This window comes from Pelobates fuscus, chromosome 5 (genome assembly GCF_036172605.1).
Source record: "Pelobates fuscus isolate aPelFus1 chromosome 5, aPelFus1.pri, whole genome shotgun sequence".
Taxonomy (NCBI): Eukaryota; Metazoa; Chordata; class Amphibia; order Anura; family Pelobatidae; genus Pelobates; species Pelobates fuscus.
The window spans coordinates 256,706,946-256,728,631 of record NC_086321.1 but is presented as its reverse complement, the minus strand read 5'-3'; the positions used below and the strand labels follow the sequence as shown (position 1 = coordinate 256,728,631).

The window sequence follows — 21,686 nt, the reverse complement described above, 5'->3', positions numbered from 1 at the left end:
AGCTGCAGAAAGGTCAAGGAGAATTAGGATAAATTAGTGACCACGAGATTTTGCAGCGAGTAGATCATTGGATACTTTGGTCAGTGCAGTTTCCACAGAGTGCTTCGCGCGGAAACCAGACTGAAGTGGGTCTAGCAGAGAGTTGGACTCAAGAAAGTCTGTCAATCTCGCATACACAACTCTTTCAAGGATCTTGGATGCAAAAGGCGGTAGCGAGATAGGAAGGTAGTTGGACGGGGAGTTAGGGTCAAGTTTGGGCTTCTTTAGAATTGGGATTATAGTTGCATATTTGAAGGGCGATGGAAATATGCCGGAGGAGAGAATTTTAGTAAGAGGTAAAGAAAGAGAAGACAAGAGTACGGATGAGATGCAAGGGAATTCAATCTAGGAAACAGGTGGTGGGGCGAGAGGACTGGAGCAGAGCAGAAACCTCTTCCGCCGTAGCGGATGCGAATGAACATAGAACAGCAGAGGGAGTGAGGTTAGGGGAAGAAGAAAGATGAGCGATCTCTTCCCTGAGTGTAGAGATCTTGTCAGTGAAGTGAGTTGCAAAGTCTGAGGTGGTCAAGTTAGTAGGTGGAGGAGGAACAATAAGGCGAAGAATAGAGTTAAATGTGTGGAATAGTCGTTTGGGTTCACGCGAGAGTGTGGTTATGTAGTCCATAGCCAAGTTTTTGAGCTAACCCTATTATTGTGATGCTGTCATGGATATTTTATATATATATATATATATATATATATATATATATATATATATATACACATACACACAGTATGTAGGAAACGAAAACTATGGTAAGCATGGCTACATTTTCTATAATTTTGTCGTGCACAAGTCTGTCAATCCCTCCTTGCCTCTGGCATCCTGTTCATTCCCTTCTCACAGATTTTGTGTTTATGAAGGGTCTCGTTCACCTCCAGTCTCTGATAATATGTTCTATTACTTGTTGTCAGGTATCCCCTTCTATAATTGTAAAGCAATGCAGATTATGCTACTGTATTATATAAATGGTAATTCACAATTCAAACTGTACTGAATAACCCTGGCATTCTATTTTGTTTGTTTTTTTAACTCTAGTATAGTTGCATGAAAAATAAAATAAGTTCAGCTAAAGTTATAACGAACAGCTTATATACGAAAAATAATTGTATAAAAATCTCGCTGGCCGCACACCCGGATACAATCTCTAATCTGGCAGACATTGTGCTGGGACTCCTTCCTGCTAATATCCAACAAACCCGAAATATAGACCGAAATTAAACCTCATCACCCACACTGTCTGCCTGTACAGTGCATTCACCCCCCACCCGGGCACACTCCCGCCGAGCCTCCCGCCGCAGCTATCCAGCAACGGGCAGAATAGCTCTCTCCGGAGCCGTAAAGCACACCCCTCGTCGCACATCTGCTTGCTTGAAGTCTTGTGTCGTGAATGCCGAGCCTCGCTTGGCGGCTGCTGTATTTCTGTCCGCGGAGTTTGAATTGTGTTTGAGAGAGAGACACGGAAGCAGTAATAGCTGTGATGATTTCCTATTAGAAGTGTCCTTGCTGGGGGCAGATCAACTACTGTCAGCTCTGTCCGGGTATGTCAGTGTGTCTGTAGGTCTGTCTGTGTGTATGCAGACTGTGTCTGTAGGTCTGTCTGTGTGTATGCAGGTCTGTCAGTGTGTCTGTGTGTATGCAGGTCTGTCAGTTTGTGTGTATGCAGGTCTGTCAGTTTGTGTCAGACACTGACAGCCTTTGCTTCACTATTATCCATTCACATGTAACTTTTGAAATCTGTATTTATTTCACATATCTTCACATACTGCTGACATAAAGTTAGACCCTTTGAGATGTTGTAGACTACAAGTCCTATGATGCGTTGGCAGTATCAAGGCTGGCAAAGCAGCATAGGAGTTGTAGTTCTACATATCCTGTGCTCTGCCTTGTGGCCAGCCCTGCCTAAATGATCTCACCGTCTTCACTCCCAAAAACAAATGGGGTCCTACAATGTAACTGATGTAGTTGTATGCAAATTCCCATTTGTCAGAGCAGCATATTTTGTCCAGTTTGCCAGTGAAGTTTGGGTAATTTTAACTCGCCCCTGATTGTGTGATATGTCCTATTTCTCTCGGGTCTACATTAAAAATATTAAGCTGGAAAAGCTATACAGTCACAGCCTTACTATTGTAGCCCAAGTTTTGCCTTGTTTATTGCATTCTGTAGGGAAGTATGATTTTCATTAAAGGGACACTCCAGGCACCCAGACCACTTCTGCCCATTGGAGTGGTCTGGGTGCCAACTCCCACTACTCTTAACCCTGAAACTGTAATTATTGCATTTTTTTATAAACTGCAATATTTAACTTGCAGGGTTAACTCCACTTCTAGTGGCTGACTTCCTGGTTTCTAGCACAGAAAACCTGTGCTAGAGCGTCGCTGGATGTCCTCACGCTGTGTGAGGACCTCCAGCGTCGCTCATTTTCCCATAGGAAAGCATTTTCAATGCTTTTCTATGGGGAGCTCTAATGCGCATGCGCGTCATTGCCGCGCATTAGGTCTTCCCGGCCGGTGGACGGGATCAGTCTCGCCCACCGGCCGACGCAATCACAGGGAGGAGCAGCAGCGGAGGAAGAAGCAGCGACGTGGGACATTGTCGCTGCCTCAGGTAAGTCACTGAAGGGGTTTTCACCCATTCAGCAACCGGGGATGGGAGGTGGGAGGGAGAGGGGACCTGCAGTGCCAGGAAAATGGATTGTTTTCCTGGCACTGGAGTTTCCCTTTAACAGGGCTGTTTACTAAAGTGAATTTCAAATTGAATTTCAAATTTACAGGAACACTATAGTGTTGGGAATACAAAGTTGTATTCCTAACACTACAGTCTTCCTTTGCACCCCCCCTTAAACCCTTACCTGATTCTAGTGTCGATGTTCCTTGGTGCTGGATTGGGCTCTGTCACTGTCAGCACCATCCGGGAACCTATCGCGCGTATGCTGTGCACGCACATGCCCTTTCCTACGGAGGATGTGAAGACTCTGGATGTTCTCATGCATAGCGTGAGGATGTCCATCTTCTGTTCATGGAGTCAAACTCCATGAAACTGCAGGAAGTGCCTCTAGTGGCTGTCCGGTAGACAGCTACTTGAGGCATTCTTAACACTGCAATGCAAACATTGCAGTTTTCTCTAATACTGCAATGTCTTCTTTTGCAGGGTTAATGGAACTGGGAGACTGCACCCAGGCGACATCAATAAGATAAAGTGGTATGGGTGATTATAGTGGATTTTTTCACCTTAACCCCTTAAGGACACAAGATGTGTGTGACATGTCATGATTCCCTTTTATTCCAGAAGTTTGGTCCTTAAGGGGTTAAAGGACCACTATAGGCACCCAGACCACTTCAGCTTAATGAAGTGGTCTGGATACCAGGTCCATCTAGGGTTAACCCTGCCTGCTGTAAACAGAGAAACTGCTATGTTTACATATGGGTTAATCCAGCCACATTGACAGCCTCTAGAGGCGCTTCCGCGCTTCTCACTGTGATTTTCACAGTGAGAAGACGCCAATGTCCATAGGAAAGCATTGAGAAATGCTTTCCTATGGACTGATTGAATGCGCGCGTGGCTCTTGCCGCTTATGCGCATTCAGCCGATGATGTCGCAAGGAGGAGGAGAGTCCCCAGCGCCAAGGGAGCCCGGAGCTGGAGAAAGGTAAATGTTTAACCCCTTCCTCCCACTTCAGCCCGGCAGGAGGGGGGCCATGAGGGTGGGGGGGACCTGTTAACACTATAGTGCCAGGAAAACAAGTTTGTTTTCCTGACACTATAGTGGTCCTTTAACTTTACTATGAATTAATCTTGAACTCTCACTTTAGTTAATGAATAACCCTATTAGTCTTTTAGTATACATGTCACATTTGTGCTTGTGTCTTTCTCCATAAAACACTTTAGTGGATGCACAGTGAACCAGATAATGTGGAAAGTTGATAAAGGTATTGCAAATAAAATACTAAAATAGTTGGATTAATAAATTAGGTACATTCAGATATATTTCCAGCTTGTCTATTTTTATCTAAGAATTTTACATTCTTTTGTCAATTCCTTACAATCTATATCTCAATAAATCTGTGAATTTCATGTAGTTGAGAAATAGTATTTTCAGAGCATACTACATATGATAAAAGGACCACATGCATTTTATAGGGATGGCACTACTATAAGACATGAAAGACCTACAATCTCTTGTCACTACATTTTCCTAGCCAGCTGCTACTTGATAAAAATGCCTGTTTATTTTCAGAAAAAAGGCAGTGTTTACACTATAACCTAGGTATACCTCCAATGGCCAATCCTCAAATGGCTTTTAGAGGTGCTTCCTGGGGATGAGGTACTGACATTCAGTGTCTCACCTTCTGCATGGATCTTCTGCAATGCATCTCTATAAGGATATGCTGATTGGCCAGGGCTGTGTTTGACTTGTGCAGGCTCTGCCCTTGATCTGCCTTCTTGACAGTCTCAGCCAATCCTATGGAAAAGCATTGTGATTGGCTCAGATCATCACTTCGAATGATGTCAGCCAAGGAGGCACAGTCGCAGTTTAGAAATTGCCCTTCAAATTTGAGCTTTGTAGAGTGGAGTTTCAATGAATGTCAATGGACGGCGTGAGTTGCAAACAAATGGTCATATTGTGAAAACAATCAGGACTATGGCTTAGCCGTGGACAATTCTAGTGGCAGCAGGGATAGCTGAACATTTTGATATACGATTTGTGTAGGTGGGCTTGAAAATGAGGGAGTGGTGGCAGTTTAGAAATCATGTCCTGATTTTTCAGCTTTTGCCAGCTCCCACTCTAGCTTTGAACATTTTGCCATTCATTCCTATGGGACCAATTTTGCCTCGAGAACGACGATATTCCGTGAACCATTCAGCGAAACGTTCCACAAAGTAATAGCACACCAATCGGGAACAATCCGCAGGTTTTGGTATATTTTTGTCTATGTAGCGTAAAAACTGTGGGAGGAGTTAGGGTGGTTAATTTGGCTATAATAATAATAATAATAATAATATATATGTGAGATAACATTAAGTGGTCTTGCTATGCAAGAACACTTAATAAAGGTAAGTTTTTACTATATTTAGTGGGGCCAGGGGAGCTAGATGGTGCTTTTAACACTCTAGGGTCAGGAATACATGTTTGGGTTCCTGACCCTATTGTGTTCCTTTAAGTTGTTGAGTTCACTTTCATTTGTGAAAACATTTGTGCCAGTTTTGTGTTTGATCTATTTTCTCATGTATAAAACTGTTACTCTAATTTCTGTATACATTGGGGCCATCTGTTCTACTTTCTCTGTAGTGTCCGTTTTATTACTCTTGTAGGTTTTGCTCCTTTTTTGCACCTAATGATTTCACCAGTGATTGCATCCACAAAATAAAATGACAAATGAGCGATGTTACTGAAAAAAAGGCACATTCACAAGATTAACGTATGCTAAGCAAAAAGGAAAAATTTCAAAGTTGCCCATCTGTCATGTAGTACTTTTCTTCCTTTTGTAATTTTTTATTTTTTTATAAATATGAAGCACCAAACTTTTGAACCAAAAGAAGATAACATGAATACACTGGGAAAATAAAATGACAAATGGCACAAATGGATTATTTTGGCACAAGTAGAGGAATAAATTGGCTCAAATAGGAAAAGCGCGAGAAAATAAGCCTAAAAACGAAACCAGACACTTTGTATAATCCCCTTGGTTTTTGAACTAGAGATGTGCAACACATTTAAAACAACTTTACATTTTGCAAATAAATTCTGAGCTAGATATTGTTTTATTATTTAAAGTGGCACACATGCTGAGTGGCATTACAGTATTTGTGAATTGTGACTGTATGATATGACTGTATTTCTAATCAATTTTAATAACATACACTGGATATTTGATTAGAACTTCCTTTTGTTACCTACAGAATCTGATCTGTCCTATACCTCTGTGAGTTTGTGTTGTGAATTCTGCGCCATGGCTGCAAAACAAAATGATCAAGAACGCATCCTCCGGCTAGAAGGAGAAATTACCAGCCTAACAGAAGAGCTGTCCCAATGCCAGGTACTACTACTAATACTTGTTACATTTTCTAATCTTTATCTCCTAGCTCACAATTACAAGTATGTTATAAATAAATTACATTTGCTCATTCATGGCCACCACACAAAAAAAGGACATTTAAGAACTGTTATTCTGCATAACTTGCCTTGAGGATACAAGTCATGAAGAAATCAACAAATAAGCCAGCATAAGTTCATATGCAATTTACATTGCTGTGAGCTCTATTTTTGTAGAGCCCTGTGATACTTGCATACTGCACATTTCTGGGAATTTTGGTTGAGACATACTCATACATACTAAATATTCTATTCTGCTAGAAAATAGGGACATTGGGATTTGATAGTTATTTCAAAAAAGGAGCATATACATATAAGTACAGTTGTAGTTTATAACAATGTATCAACAGCATAGAGATTACTTTAGCATGGAAAGTTGTTATATTCAGGTGGTCATCACTTTGCGACCAACCAGCTCTCTAGCATGGGGATTCAAAGTATTCCCCACGTTATAGAGCTGGTCTATGTTCAGGGAATTTTCCCCAAACATAGGTTTCAGAGATTCCCTGCGCTAGTGAACTAGTCTATGTTCTGGGGAATTCCCCCAAACATAGACCTACTCTCTAGCGCATGCAGTAATATCATTGCAATGGCAGAGTAAAGTTCAATATGACAAACATAACAGTAGATGTATTGGCATGTCAACAGTGAACTAAATGAGCAATCTGTGCATAATGTCTGTGGTCTCAGTGGAGTATTTAGGATTTGTGCTGCCCTATGAAGAACGGTGCTTGGGCACCCCCACCCTTCCAATAATTTACATTTTCCCCACCCCTTCCTGTCAAGACCGCACTTTGACTGACAGCCGCACACACTCTCATATACACTGACAAACAATGACATACATACACACTCACTGATTCGACACACTGATAGACACACACACTATTATTTGGACACTTACTGACAGACGCATGCACTGACGCACGCACTGAATAGATTAATAGCTTTTTTAAATGATTGGATAAATGACACTTTAATTTTAGATATGACTATTCATCTTTAATAATACAGCAGTTTTTTGGGGGGGGGGGGAAATAGGAGATACAGGCCAGACACCAATGTACATATTTTTTTTTTTTTTAATGGATGAGTAGAATAAAATGCTAAACAGAGAAAGAAAAGTATTCACAAAACTGAAACATAGTCTATCTTTTTTATTTATTTATTTATTTATTATTGAGCATGTAGGTAAGATAGGATTATTGGCGGTGTAGATGATGCCAGAAATTATTATGAGCTAACTGCGAGGTCAGCCAACACCCAATTGGGGAAGCAAAGAGTCAAGCCTTGAGAGTCCCGGTATTAGGCCCCGTAGTCTACCTGGTGGAAGGTAGAAGGCAAGATCCTGCAAGCGAGGCAGGCCCAAATAGGTCCACGGGGTCCTCCACTGTGGCATTGAGACCCCGTATGGAGCTTAGTGCAAGCTGACTAGAAGTGTAAGCCACTGCCTGCAGCCGGATCTAGGGTGAGTCTCCAGTCTCTTGCGGCGGGACTTCACTGTCTCTGACTTTCAGCGTGTAGCTATAAGCTCAAATGGGAGACGTCGCCTTCTCTGCTGCCATTTTCAGATTCTTTTTGCTGTGAGATCCGAGTGTCTGCAATGGGAGCGTGCTGGCATCCCAAGAGGTGACTGTTCACTTGGTTTGGATGCTGTACTAGTGTGTTGCTGTCGGAGTGATAGGCTTCAAATTTGCCATACAGTTTGGTCGTGTAATCCAGCTGCTCAGCACGGCACTTAGCAAAGCACATCTCAAAATCAGCAGGTCGACTGTACGGCATTGTTTCATGCTTTCCACACAGCCAGGTTGCCTCCCAGTAGTGGACCGGTGAAGGGGGGGAGGTGGGGGCAATAGTTCAGCGAGTTCTACACTGCCAATGCGAAGGTGAGGTGAGTGGCTGCCTTTCCCCAGTTCCAGCACCTGCAGGCTGCATCAATCCATCTGAGGTTCCTGAGCAAGGGTTTAAAATGTGCACAAAACACTCCCAACACGGCTAGTGCACAAAGGTGTGTGTACAGGCTTGATATTCGTCAGTATTTAAAAAAAATCAGCAAATACAGAGGGAGCCCTGTGAACATGTGTCTGTTAGAAACATATAAATATAGAATGTGACGGGAGATGAGAACCGTTTGGCCCATCTAGTCTGCCCAATTTTCTAAATACTTTCAAAAACCCATGTTGTCTCTGATCTTAAAATCCATGTGATTTTAGATGTTCAACAATCCTATCCTTGACCATGGTTTTTCGTTACTTTCCCCACTACTGAAGTAAGGCTTACTGGCCTATAGTTGCCCGACTCTTCCCTATTACCTTTCTTGTGAATGGGCACAACATTCGCTAACTTCCAATCTTCCAATCTATCTATCTATCACATACATGCAAAATCCAGTGCACTAGACACCAGCTTCAATGGTCACCAATTGGAATAGTTTTTAACATCTGAATTAAAACAGGACAAAATAATGGGGATTTAGCTATAGTATATTATCATACAAAAAGAAAGCAGCCAGATCCTCCTTCTCCTACAGAGCACCGCAATTGTGCCACAAATACCGCCACGGTGCCCAGGAGACCCAACTGTAACCGCCGATGCCATTCTTTCAGACGCCCGGCTCCAAAAATAAACGCCGCGGCGGCAAGGCCTACCGGGCGGGAGTGAGGCCTCAGACCACAGCAGGGGAATACTGGCCCTGGAACCTTACAGACCTGGAGGACTGGTACCCCAGCGCACGGAACTCAGGTGAGATGGGGCGCAGGTCCCAAAAACCACCTCAAAGCACCCCGAAACCCCAGCGTGACATAGGCCAAATGCTGCTGGCCCCAAGCGCAGGGAAGAAGAATGCTGCTGGCCCCACGAAGAATCCCCGCCACCCTCAGAAGAGGGGGAACCGCAGGACAGCCCACACCCCAGTCCCCATCATTCCACACAAGTAGAGAAGTCAGAAGCCACTGCACCGGCCTCAAAACAAGATATACAGGCAATGCTGACAGGCCTGCAACAGAATTTGAGACAAATGTGGGAAGCAGATCTGGCAGTCCTAAAGCTAGATGTACACGCAGTGTCCTCACGCACCCAGGCAATTGAGGAGGAGGTCAAGGGACTGAGGGAGAACTATCACATAATGGGGGAGAAGCTGCACAACCTACAATCCACACAAGCGGCAATGTCCAGACAAGTCAATCTACTAAACGACAGAGGGCGCCGCAAAAACATCAAGATCAGGGGAGTACCTGAGACGGTGCCGCTGGAGGAGCTACCGCACTTTACCAGGCGCCTTGCGGCCTCATTCCTCCCAGCCAAGCACGCTAAAACCTTCCACTTCGACGGGGTCTATAGGATAGCCAAATCCTCACAGGCACCCACCACAGCTCCACGAGACATAATACTAAGATGCCAATCTATGTCTGACAAACTTGGACTAATGGCAGCTATGCAAGGCAACACCCCATTTGAGTTTGAGGACAGCAAACTATCCTTCTTTCAGGATCTAAGCAGAGCCACACTAATGTGGCGCAAGAGCATGCACCCAATCACCAAACAACTCCTAGCAGCAGGAATAGCCTACAGGTGGTCGACACCAGGGACACTCTGGATCACCAAAGATGACAAACACTACAAAGCTACTGACCACACGGAGGGACCAGCGTTGATGGCTGCCCTGGGACTCCTGAACCCTGCACAGATCCCAACAACGAGGCTTGCACACCAACCAGGGACAACAGGCGCAGATCTACACCTGACACCTGGACCAAGCCGGGGCACTAACACCTGAACGAACTCTATCTGCATACAGCCTTATAGGCCTTAGTTTAAACAGTTTAAATGTTTTATGTTTCATAACTTTACAGTCTGTCATATTCCAAAGGTTATTGTTACGGGCAAAAAGGCCCAAGGGAGCTGACACCACCTCCCCCCCCCCCCCTCCTGGGGTTAAAGGGAAATCACTGCAGCGCACACACTTCTAGCCTCTGGCCCCAAGGGCACAGTTCAACCCAGACGCAACACAGCGACTTTCCCACAACTAGACCCAACCTTTAATAGTAGTAAACTAGACCAGCGTAACACGCAACCACTCCTAGGACTACATAACACTATATGACTCCCAGAATGCCGCGCACGCTGAAGTACTCTAATGACCACAACCAGATGAGACACGAGACGGGACCTAGACATGATAGGGGGCAATGCAAAGTGAATCTGCAACTGTCACCACAAGCCCCAACCACTCACACCGAGGCCAGGTGACACATAGCTTACCCACGACAAGTGAGACGCGACAGGGGAACAGAATAGCTATCAGACATAGCCGCCACTACCCATCCCCATCCACCAACGGCCCCGCAGTACTCAGGGTGACCTCTTTAGAAGGGTGTCTATAACCCTAACAGTTCTACACCTCAATTCACTCGTTATAACATTGAGACCGTATATAATTAGAAAAATGTGTGCCCAAAATCTTGCTAACTGTTTATGATAATGTCTATTGTTTGGAGGCTATCGTAGCCCTGCACATGTACTCTTCATTGCACACGAAAAATAAAGAATAAAAAATAAAAAAAAGAGATCCCTCTCTACATACCTCAAAACAGAATGCACCTGTCATGGTTGATTACATATTTCCTACCTGTTCTATGTTAAATTTTGTATATATTGTATATTAATATTGTTTTTGTATTTTATTGTACACTAACTGTAACAATGCAATGATTTGTGGACCCAGGACATACTTGAAAACGAGAGAAATCTCAATGTATCTTTCCTGGTAAAATATTTTATGAATAAATAAATAAATAATACATTACAAAAGCATGCCACAATGTAAGCTGTGGAGTTTGTACACAAATCTTTCAACTCCAATGTCTCAATTTATAGTACTTCCAACTCTGACTCCTACCTATAGGTCATTGTGATAACCTTTTGGAATTCCTTCTGAGGTTCCATGGCTCATAACAGCAGTCTTTTTTAGAATAATACTGTAAAATGATATGTCATTAGAAAGATAATTGAATGTAAAATGTAATGTAACAAATGTGTTGAAGCAGGGCCGCCATCAGGTCATGACAACCATAACAGTTGTCATTGGCCTGGTGGGCCCGGACTGCTCTTGGAGTTCTGGGCCCCACATTTCCTATGTACACACACATATTTTCGATATATATGTCTGTCTGTGTGTATATAGGTCTGTCTGTATATATATGTGTGTGTACGTGTACCTGCCGGCCCCCGGCTACCTGTTTGTTCCCTTCCCAGCAGCTCCCATGTCTAAATTACGCGAGTCCCGCGGCCGTCAGAGCATTGCCACGGTTTACCAAACAAGAGTTAGACGGGAGCTGCTGGGAACGGAAAGGGGCTCTGAGCACCATGCCACTGGACCACCAGGGAATGCGATCTCCCCCCCCCGGCCAGGTAAGAAGCAGGGAGAAGGGATGTAAAATAAAATGTTAAAAAATAAAATATTTTTAAAAAACGTAAAAAAAATAAAAAAAATGCCCCCCCCCATTGCATTCACTATATATAAACACACACACACACACACACACACACACTACAAAAACACACACTGCATTCGCTATGCACAAACACACACTCTGCATTCGCTATGCACAAACACACACTCTGCATTCGCTATATACACACTACACAAATGGGTTACCATGGCAACACTTTGTGCGGCACACATGCTGCGAGAGTTAGACGGGAGCTTCTGGGAAGGGAAGTGAAACTATGCTGCGGGACCCCCTCTGCAGAGTCCAGCGGTTGGCTCAGAGCACCATGCCACAGGGATGTAAAAAAAAATTAAATATTAAAAACAAAAATACTCGCCCCCCCCCTATTATACACACATTACATACCTACACAAACACACTCTGCATTCACTATACACACACTACACAAACATACTCTGCTTTCACTATACACACTACACAAACACACTCTGCATTCACTATACACACACTGCATTCACTATACACACACTGCACAAACACACACACTACACAAACACACACTGCATTCACTATGCACACACTACACAAACACACACTCTGCATTCACTATGCACACACTACACAAACCCACACTCTGCATTTACTATACACACACTACACAAATATTTAGTGCATTATCGTATTATAATTGACAATATATATATATATATATATATATATATATATATATATATATATATATATAAGTCCACATTTTAATCGTAAGAAATCTTCCCAAAACTAGGGGTCAGCTGCTGGCATATATGGTACATTTATTCTGATATGGTACATCTTTTACCAATTCTAGTAACCCATAATTGCTTACTCCACGACTCTGACCCTGACTCAAGAAGCCGGTCAACAATGCAACTGTACCCCATATTTAAAATTTCCTATTCTTTCAACCTTATGTACATGTTTTTGGATGAGTAAAATAAAATTCAAAACAAAGTAAGAACATTCTTATAATAGTGTAAAAACAGAAATTCTACTTTAGGAGCAGAGCAGAATTTTTTTTAAAGTATGTTATCTAGGTAGAAAAGCTTTTTACGTTTTGCTCTTGTGATGAGAGGGGTACTGTATTATTTATATGGAAACCGCATTCTTTGGTAAGCTATTGGAAATGTCTATAGGAATTTTCAGAGCATGGAGAAGAACAGTTGAAATTACAAAACTGTGCAATTCAAGATATGACTATTGTGTTGACTATGCAGTGCCCTATTTTTTTTCTTTCTTTCTTTCTATCTTATCCCTTTTTTAATATTTCCCTTTCCTTTCCACAAGCCATTGTGTAAACAGGTAACTGTCTTAAACCATTATACAAAGAATGCCTTTTCATTCATCCATAATCTAAATATACAAGGAAAATGCCTGTGATCTCCATCTTCCAAACTTTCTTTAAACTTCCATTGCTTGAATAACAATCCAGTCTCAATGGTACGGCTGTGTGCCTAAGCGTCCCTCTTTTGTCAGTTTCCATTCCACAGAAACTCCTTCTTTAGCTGCATCCATTATTAATGGGGACAACACAAAGGGAAAAATTTTAAATGGAAATGATGAAAGGGAAATGTTCTCTCATATATTATAATTCAATATGATGATGCATTTGCTGGGAGAAATGAAGGTAGCGAGTCGCATTCGCAAAGGCTCTTATTTGTGTGGCATTGAGGATTTAATCAGTGACATGTGTTATATTTGTTACTACATGTAGACAGAATATATTTTGCACAAGTCAAAAGAAAAGAGACTGTCAATGCATTAATTTGGAAATAAAAATGGCAAATAAAGGCTTGAGAGAGACAAGACAGAGGCCCCTTTGGGTAAATTACCTACTCACCCCCTTCCCTGTCCCTTTTCTTTATCCATATGGTGCTCCTACTACTTGCTTTTTAGTTTTCCTTTCTTTTTTCTGGGCTGTGTGTAATCAGGTGATCTACTGACCTATGAGTGTGTATAATTATATTAATGGACTGTAAGTGACATTACTCCATCCACCAGACTTCCTCAGGATTACCCTGAAGTTTTGGCATTCGTGAATAGGACTTATCACAGTAACAGCATGGATGTGGATCTGGTTTCCCAGTTGTTGTACTCTGTTTCCTATGTTTGTGATGAACATAGGACCCACAGGTTTATTCACTGAAATTAGAATTTTTACAATTAGGTTTGCATGGGAAAACTAAGACAAAAAATAGCTTAGCTGTATAAATTCTCCAACTCCGCCACAGTCCCAACTTAACTATTTCTGCCTGTTTATTTCCATTTTGATTTTATTTGCAAAAATTAGGAGTTTAGTGAATACCCTGTAAATAAAGATAAACATACAATTTTTTTAAAAATACTTATGTTTGTTTTATTGCAGGCAGCCAGCTGTTTTTTTTTTTAAACGTTGTCTCCAATATCAAACTGTAATATCTGAGAAGATGTGGAGATTACATACATGTTCTGTTGGATTTATTATTATATATCTATATATGTACTGAATCCCATTTTATTTAACATATACATAATTCATTTGTAGAAGTGTTATGGCATGCAGATATGAGCTCAGTGTAGTTTTTTTTAATGCAAACTGCGGAGAACTGATAAACGAATTGTAACGTTTAGACCAAAATAACCAAGGAGGAAAATTAAGTGTATTGTTTTTAATTTTCAAATGTAAGCATTTTGGCCTAAATTCCCATGTATTAATAACAAATATGTGTATATAAAGGGATATTGTAGCATTAGGAATCCACACCTGCATTCCTAACACTAAATATTCATGCTCCTAGTTTTAGGGAACTCTCTCTGATGTGCACTGTAAATAATAATAAAAAAATACTTGCCTTTTTTTCTAGCGCTGAGTCTCCCTCTGTGTTGCTGCCTGCTCCTCCTCGCGTGACATCATCCTTGAGGTGTGCCTCTAGGATCATTGTCCAATTCAATGCTTCTCATAGAGGAATATTGTGGATTATATGTGCTGTGCTTGCTGCAATCTGATAATGATTCTTTTATCAATGATAATCTGTGACAAGCATTGACTTCACGGTATGCCTGGGTATGAGAGCCAGGAAGTAACAATCCTAACTCTTCTATCCAGAGAGCTTGAAGGTGTGGCTTAAAGTAATGCTTCCAAGCCTTCTAATTATTAAACACCAGTTTTAACCGTATTCACCATATTCAATTAAATGAAGTTGTTACAGTGACTGCAATTTTCCATTAACAAAAAAAATAAGGAATTAATTTATGCAGTCAGACTCCAATAGAAAACCATAAATACCAATTATTTGTACCCATTCCATCTGAGAATAAAACAATAAGAGCACACTAAATACTGATCGGGTGTTTACATATCATATGTGTATCTAAAAATAAACAATAAAATACACTGAATGCAGTTTAGTCATGATAAATTATATTGTGTGTATTTGAGGTTTGAGCGAACGCGCAAATCAAATCAACCCCTATCTGGTCTTTTATGCTGTGTAAAATAATGTAATTGAATAAATCAGAAATAAAAACTCTTACATTAACCCCTTAAGGACCAAACTTCTGGAATAAAAGGGAATCATGACATGTCACACATGTCATGTGTCCTTAAGGGGTTAAATTGCAAAAAGATTGATGACAAATCCTATTTATGTTCTTTTCCACTGTAAATTAATAAACTTAACATATTGCAAACAAGGTATCAGTAGTAAAGCACACTAAATTTTTGACCATGCACATCCAACATTTATTATTAGTATCCATATCACAGTTGATAACTTATTGTATGCAGGACTGTTTTCTGATCTGCAGACGTGAAGCACGTATGCTTGACAATCCTTCGGTACGCTGCAGATTGATTCCTTGCAGGCCTGGACAGCTGGAAATCCTGCTTCCTGTGCCAATTTCAGGCAGGGTGTACAGCTTTCTTTCAAAAGATGTTGTTTGGCTCTCGTAACCATTCAGGGAGCAATTTTAGCGCGTCTATTAATTGTGCCAAGATGTTTGAAAAGCTGTTTAATAATTAAGCGAAATAAAGACTTCCATGCCAGAGACACTAAGGATGCCCACTCACAGCCAGCTCAATGTTGTTAACTTGTACGCATTTTTCTTTTTTTTTTTAAATAATTTTAATATAAATTAAATCAATGATGCTAGTTGAGTTTTGATAGCTATAATGTTAAAGGAGCACCCTAGGCGCCATAGCCACTACAAGTTGCTGTAGTAGCAATAGTGTTATGAGTGCTTTGGTGCACCACGCTGTAAGGTGTAGAACTATTTTAGAACGCATTGACTTGTTTCCTTGGCCTCCACTACCTAAGCAGTAGTTTCCATTAGCCCTGCTAAGCTGATCACTTTGTCTGTGAGATAAGCCCTGCACCATTGGGTTTAGTAACCTCCGTTACTACACACCTCACTGAGAGTGGGGTCCAGCGAGAAAAAGGTGAGAAGTCAAACCTTTCTGAAATAGTTTGAAAACTTACAATGGGTAATGGGGGCATCAGGGCACTCCTGATACCATAACAACTTCAACATGCTTTAGTGCCTTCTTTCTGTGTTTTATTTGTTTAAGCAGTGTTTTAATATGTATGTACATGTTTTAGGCAGATGTAAAAAAATTAGAAAGGTTAATATTTTATTTTTATCAATTGGCAAAATGGAAAGTGATTGAAAAAAGAAAAAGCCAATTCAAATCAATATTTGGTGTGACCATCTATTGCCACTTGCAGTTTATTTTAAGTTGAACCCCTTAAGGACTCAGCTTTAAAAGCTTGTCTTGTACTTAAGGACACAAGTAATGTTTACATTTTTAGGTGTGTGCTATTCCTTTACAAAACCTCATTTTTGTGTTCAGCTACACCTGCTGAGTACAACGATGTCTTTGACACTATTTTGTGAAGCTACAGTGCCTTATAGGAGACCTGTCTATTTCAATATTTTCAGTAGAATTTTGAGAGACGGATTTGGTGGGCCTATATTTCAATTTGGGGCATTATAGCAGTTTGACTGTTTGAAAAAAAAAAAAACCACAAAGGCCTACCATTTGTAAAAGTAAAAAAAGACACTCCAGGGTATTTCAAATGGCATATTTTAAACCTTGGCGCAGGATTGTTTTTTTGCTAGTTTGTACTAAGTCTTGTAGCAGTTAGCATTTTTTCTGCCTTTTTGACGCACACTTGGAGATGTTAATATAAGATATGGCTTGGTCTCCAATTGAAGGGGCACATTGGAGACCAAGCCATATCAGTTTTTTTTCAAACTTAGAATTTCTTTTATTTTTTATTATTTTTTTTTATAATATGTATTTTTATTGAATTTCCGGCCTGATAACAGACATTCATTTCAGAGTATGAAGGTTGAATAATTATAACTTAAAGTAATATAACATATTATAAAATGACATTTTTTGACACTGGTAACGTCTCTGGGTGTTGGCTCTGTGTATGGTATCACATCTTTGGATGAGTGCTATAGTAAGTGTCTTCCTGTGTGTGACTGATGCATGTTGACGCCCCAGACAAAGGCTAAGGTGTGTTGGCAGGTATGCTTGGTGGACAAGGGAACGGGCGTGATTATATGGGTGGCAACCGTGGGTCTGGGCCTATGCTATTAATGTGTGTGGTTGGTGCCCTACTCGGCATGCTTCGTTCAGAATCTTTGGATTCCCAGTCTGGTCTATCTTGTGCCGGGCTGCAGATTTCACATCCCCTAAGGCCTCCTGCACCGTCTCTCCGCTGCGGCTGCTCGATCCCGCTTCTATCGGCGGGTCTCCCCGGCCCAGACTGCGGAACAGTTTCTCTGGGTCTTCGTCAGATGTGAGGGTGGTAGTCAGGTCACCAGTTGTCACAATCAGGGCTCCATCTGCTCCCCACTTATACCGCATAGAGTGGTCTCTCAATCTCTTGGCGACAGGCGACAGTTTTCGATTTTCCATAAGCGTGGCGATTGGGATGTCACTGAAGAAGGTGATGATGGCGCCTTCAAACCTCACGTTCCCCACATTCCTAGAGTGAACCATGATAGCCAATCGTACAACGATGTCTCTGGTAACTACTATAGTGTCCCTTGGGGATGCCACCGTGGCTGTACTTGCTTTCCTGACTCTAAACGCGGTGGTTATTATACTGGGGTCTGTTCTCCCCTTTAAGCCTAGGTTTGCAATTAGCTGTTGGGTGTAGGGTAGGAGCGCTTCCCCCTGTACCTCTTCGGGGATACCCCTTAAGCGTATGTTATGGCGTCTGTGTCAGGACTCTAGGGATGCCACTGTGCGGTTCAGGTTCTGGACTTGCAGCGCAATCCCTACCACAGTGGTTTCTGTAATTTGCAGCCTTGTTTCTCTCGCCTTGTCATGCACTTCCACCTCTTGGAGCTTTATCTTTATTGCCCCCGTTTCGCGTTGTATCTCCTGGTGGTCAGACTTCCATATTTGGCGCATCTGTTTTATGTCCCCTTTTGTTGCAGGGGACGAGTCATCATCTGTCTCCGCTGCCTGGTGTATTTCGCCTCGCCTGGGAGAGGTAGGTACCTCCTCATCCTTCTCTAGTGATTCCTCCGAGGTATTTTCCATGTGGCTCGTCACGGGCGCCATAGGCCACTCAAACGTGAGCCGTATATCTCTGTGAGTAGGGGGTTCTGGCCCGTGAAATTTGCAGTGTTTGCGCCCCATAGTATCTCTGGGAGTGGTGAGGTAGTGGAGGGCTCCTTTGGCTTTGTTTAGCTACGTTTTATGCATAAAGTCTCTTGAGTTTGACCGGAGCTCCTCTAAAGCACGTCTAGTCCGTTACGTTTTGACGCTGGGTCCATGTGCAATTTTAGAGCATCTTAGCAGGCTGATAATTAAAACTACCCCACTAATACCTTCTTTAAGAAATGGTAGGCCTTTATCACTGTATTAACCTTCATCAAACTCTGAGGCACTGTCTGTCAACTCTTTCTGCTGATAGAATTCAGAACTTCCTAAGCATTTTTAACTTTTTACCCAAGAACTTTAACTAAATAATGTTATAAATGATTTTTTTTTAAATATTTTAATTTTTTAAAAATCTTTTCACCCCTAACGTAACACTAACCTCCCCAATTTCCCATGAATTACCACGCACCCTAATTAACTAAATAAAATTAGAAAAATAAAAATAATGAAATAATCAGAGTCAGAATTACCTAAACATCGTCAGTCTTATGCCCCTCTGATAGCACAACCTGCACCTTTTCTGGGGTGTCTTCTTTTTGGGGGTTGGTGGTATGCAGAAATAGAAGTGACCTGTCTCAACCCTTCTGCTGCTAGGCCCGGCTAATGGTTCCCCACTGTGGCACTCAGTGAGCAGCCCAGAAATCAGCTGAAACTGAAAATCCAGAAATGTGGATTTAATGTCAGCCTCTGCCTTTTTTTGTATAGAATAAAGGCATTGTTGTCGCCATTTGCATTAGGTAAATGCCAAACTTTTTGTACCATGCCCTTGTTTTCCTCAGTATTAAATATGACTGCAGCAGTTGGTCGGACAGGTCAACCCACCACATATGCTTGTTGTACTGCCTAATGCAGACTGGCACCTATCTAGTTTCTTGTCTGCCATGAACTGTGACTCTTCGAGTGTGCTCAGTATGCATGGATGTTAGCATGAACACTTCCTTTTTATCTTTAAATCTGAGAGCCAGCAATTTGTCCTGGCAGAGAGCAGCAGTTTCCCCCCCTTGCGCTTTTTTTGTGCCAGGGCTTTTGGGAAACCAACACGTGTCTTTCGGATAGTGCCACAGGCCACAGTTTCGAAGCAATAAAGCATCCTAAGAGGGATGCTGTTATAGTAGTTATCTATATATAAATTATACCCTTTGTTTAGCAATGGGTTAATTAGATCCCATACAATTTCCCCACTAGTCCCAATGATATCCGGGCAACATGGGGGATCCAAGTGGCTGTCTTTACCTTTGTAAACACGGAAGGTGTAAACATAGCCACTGGCACGTTAGCAAAGTTTATATAACTTTATCCCATACCATGGCCAAGATATATTGCTTAAACCCCAGTCCACCCTTGTATTTCATCAAAGACTCATCTACACACATTTTTTTTGTTCGATGTAAATTTAGCCAAATTGTCTGAAGTGGGAAATAAGGGAGTCAATTTTATAGAGGATCGTACTGAGGATTATCTCTTGGGGGGCACTTTGAATTGTTGCTGAAGTGTAAAAAGAGAAGTATTGCTTCGTATCTGGACCTATTCATGGTCTGGGAGTAAATAGGGGTGCTGCATACAGGATTTGTGGACCAGTACATCCTGATGCTGTTTTTTTTTTTTTTTTTTTTTAATAATGCCATTAGCATAGTTGGTGCCCACATTTTTTTTAATTCTGGCACACTGATTGGGTACCAACTCCCTTTCCTGGCGATGAGACTCTGATCATTAAGTGTCAGGTACTGCGCAGCATAAATGTTGGTCTGGGTGACGATATCCCCTAAAATATCATCCCCCAAGTGTAGCTGCATGAAATCCAGTGCACTGTAGTTAGCCAAGTCCAACTGAATTCCAGGACTACCAGTAAACTCTGGGATGTCAGGCGTAAAATCATTTGGGGGTTCCCAGTCACCAGCGTCATGAGCCATGTCAGGGGACTCGGCGCTTACAACAGAGGGCCCCTGCAGTATCTGGCACAGAGTCATCACTACTCTCAGAGGCAGTGTCTGTGGCGTCAGTCAGCTGCTAAAATATCATAGGGCTCCTCAGCAGTTTTCTTCTAGACATTGTGAAGCTGCAACTTGAACTTAGTTTTTCTAACTTTTTTTTAAACTGTTTTTTCATTGTTTTTTTTTACTTTTTTTTTATTATACTTATTTTAAAACTTTTGCAAACTTTCCACCCACTCCAGCTAACTAAAGAATCAACGTCAGATTAATAAAATAACAAATTAAATACAATTAACCCCTAAGGGTTTAAGAAAAATACAAATTAACCCTTGAGGATACAAAAAAAAGGGCCCATTAGTTGTAACGGGTGTTGTAACGGGTGAGTTGTAACGGCAGTCTGGCAGCTTGTAGTATCTCTTCTTTGAGAGTATAATGTTGGAGGCAGCAGAAGACATCTCTTTGGCCTTTTGGTCTCAATGCCCTGTGCACCCTGACCTATTTAACTGAAGTATCACCTGCTCTGTGGAGGAGGTCGCTGAATATCGTAGACCTGACGGAAATGCTCTGGCAGGCCCTATAAGTGGAGTTTCTGCCATCTGCGTCAGCTGCACGTGGGGCACTCTAGGGTGTTGTTTTTCATGGCTTGTGCTGCCATCAAGTTATTGTGGTCTGCTTCCTCATGCGCCATTCGGTCTGTCAAGCACTGCAGGTCATCAAATATCAGTTGGAGATCAGTGTGAATGGAGGCATGCAGGGATGTTGTAGCCTACTTTAGGTCTGCCTTTGGCAGTGCCCTTATCAGGCTTGCCTAGTCTAGTGGTGCCAAGTAGAGGGACTTCTCACAGTCTGGGTCCACTGATCGCGACATGGAGGGCTTCAAGGAGTGGTAGGCCTCAGGTGAAGCCTGAGAGGCAAGGTCCGTCAGAGGATAGGAACGGTCACAAAGATGAGGTAATTGATGACTGGCGTGACGCCTGGGGCTTCAGGGTGCCAGTCCCCTTTGTGTTCTTCCTCATGATCTGCTCTTTATGCTCAGTAAAGTACTTGGGACTGAAGGGCTAACCAGAGCTGTTATGTATGTAATTATGCCGCTATCTTGCTCCGCAGCCCTGCCACGACCCCAGGGTTATTTAATGTTTTGACTGCTTACTGATATCTCTGCCACCAGCAAAAAGCACTTAAAACTTTTGCTTGCAAAAAGTGAGTTAATGATAAGTTATGTATATGACTTTATCTCTCTTCATTGTGTGTTTTATATAAATCTCAAGATGTGTATGCTATGCATATATGGTTTATTTATTTAATACCAATTTGTAGTGAATTGAAAATCAAATTCCAAAATTTAAATTACAAAAATAGGTGATTTACAAAAATACCCAAACCATGTGCAGCCACAGCTTACTATAGGACACTATAGTAGTTACCAGAGACATTGTTGTACATATTTAGCCGATTTTAATTGCGTACAATTC

General features: G+C 41.8%; 1 protein-coding gene across 1 annotated transcript in view; it reads left to right on the top strand.

The window, feature by feature from the left end:
* Positions 1-1,526: 1,526 nt before the first annotated feature.
* Positions 1,527-21,686, top strand: part of CNTLN (centlein) — a 302,717-nt gene continuing 282,557 nt past the window's right edge. The window contains exons 1-2 of the mRNA XM_063455244.1: positions 1,527-1,581; positions 5,941-6,077. Of these exons, the coding sequence (XP_063311314.1) occupies positions 5,991-6,077 (87 nt within the window). The 5' untranslated portion in view covers positions 1,527-1,581; positions 5,941-5,990. The remainder of the gene's footprint in view (positions 1,582-5,940; positions 6,078-21,686) is intronic.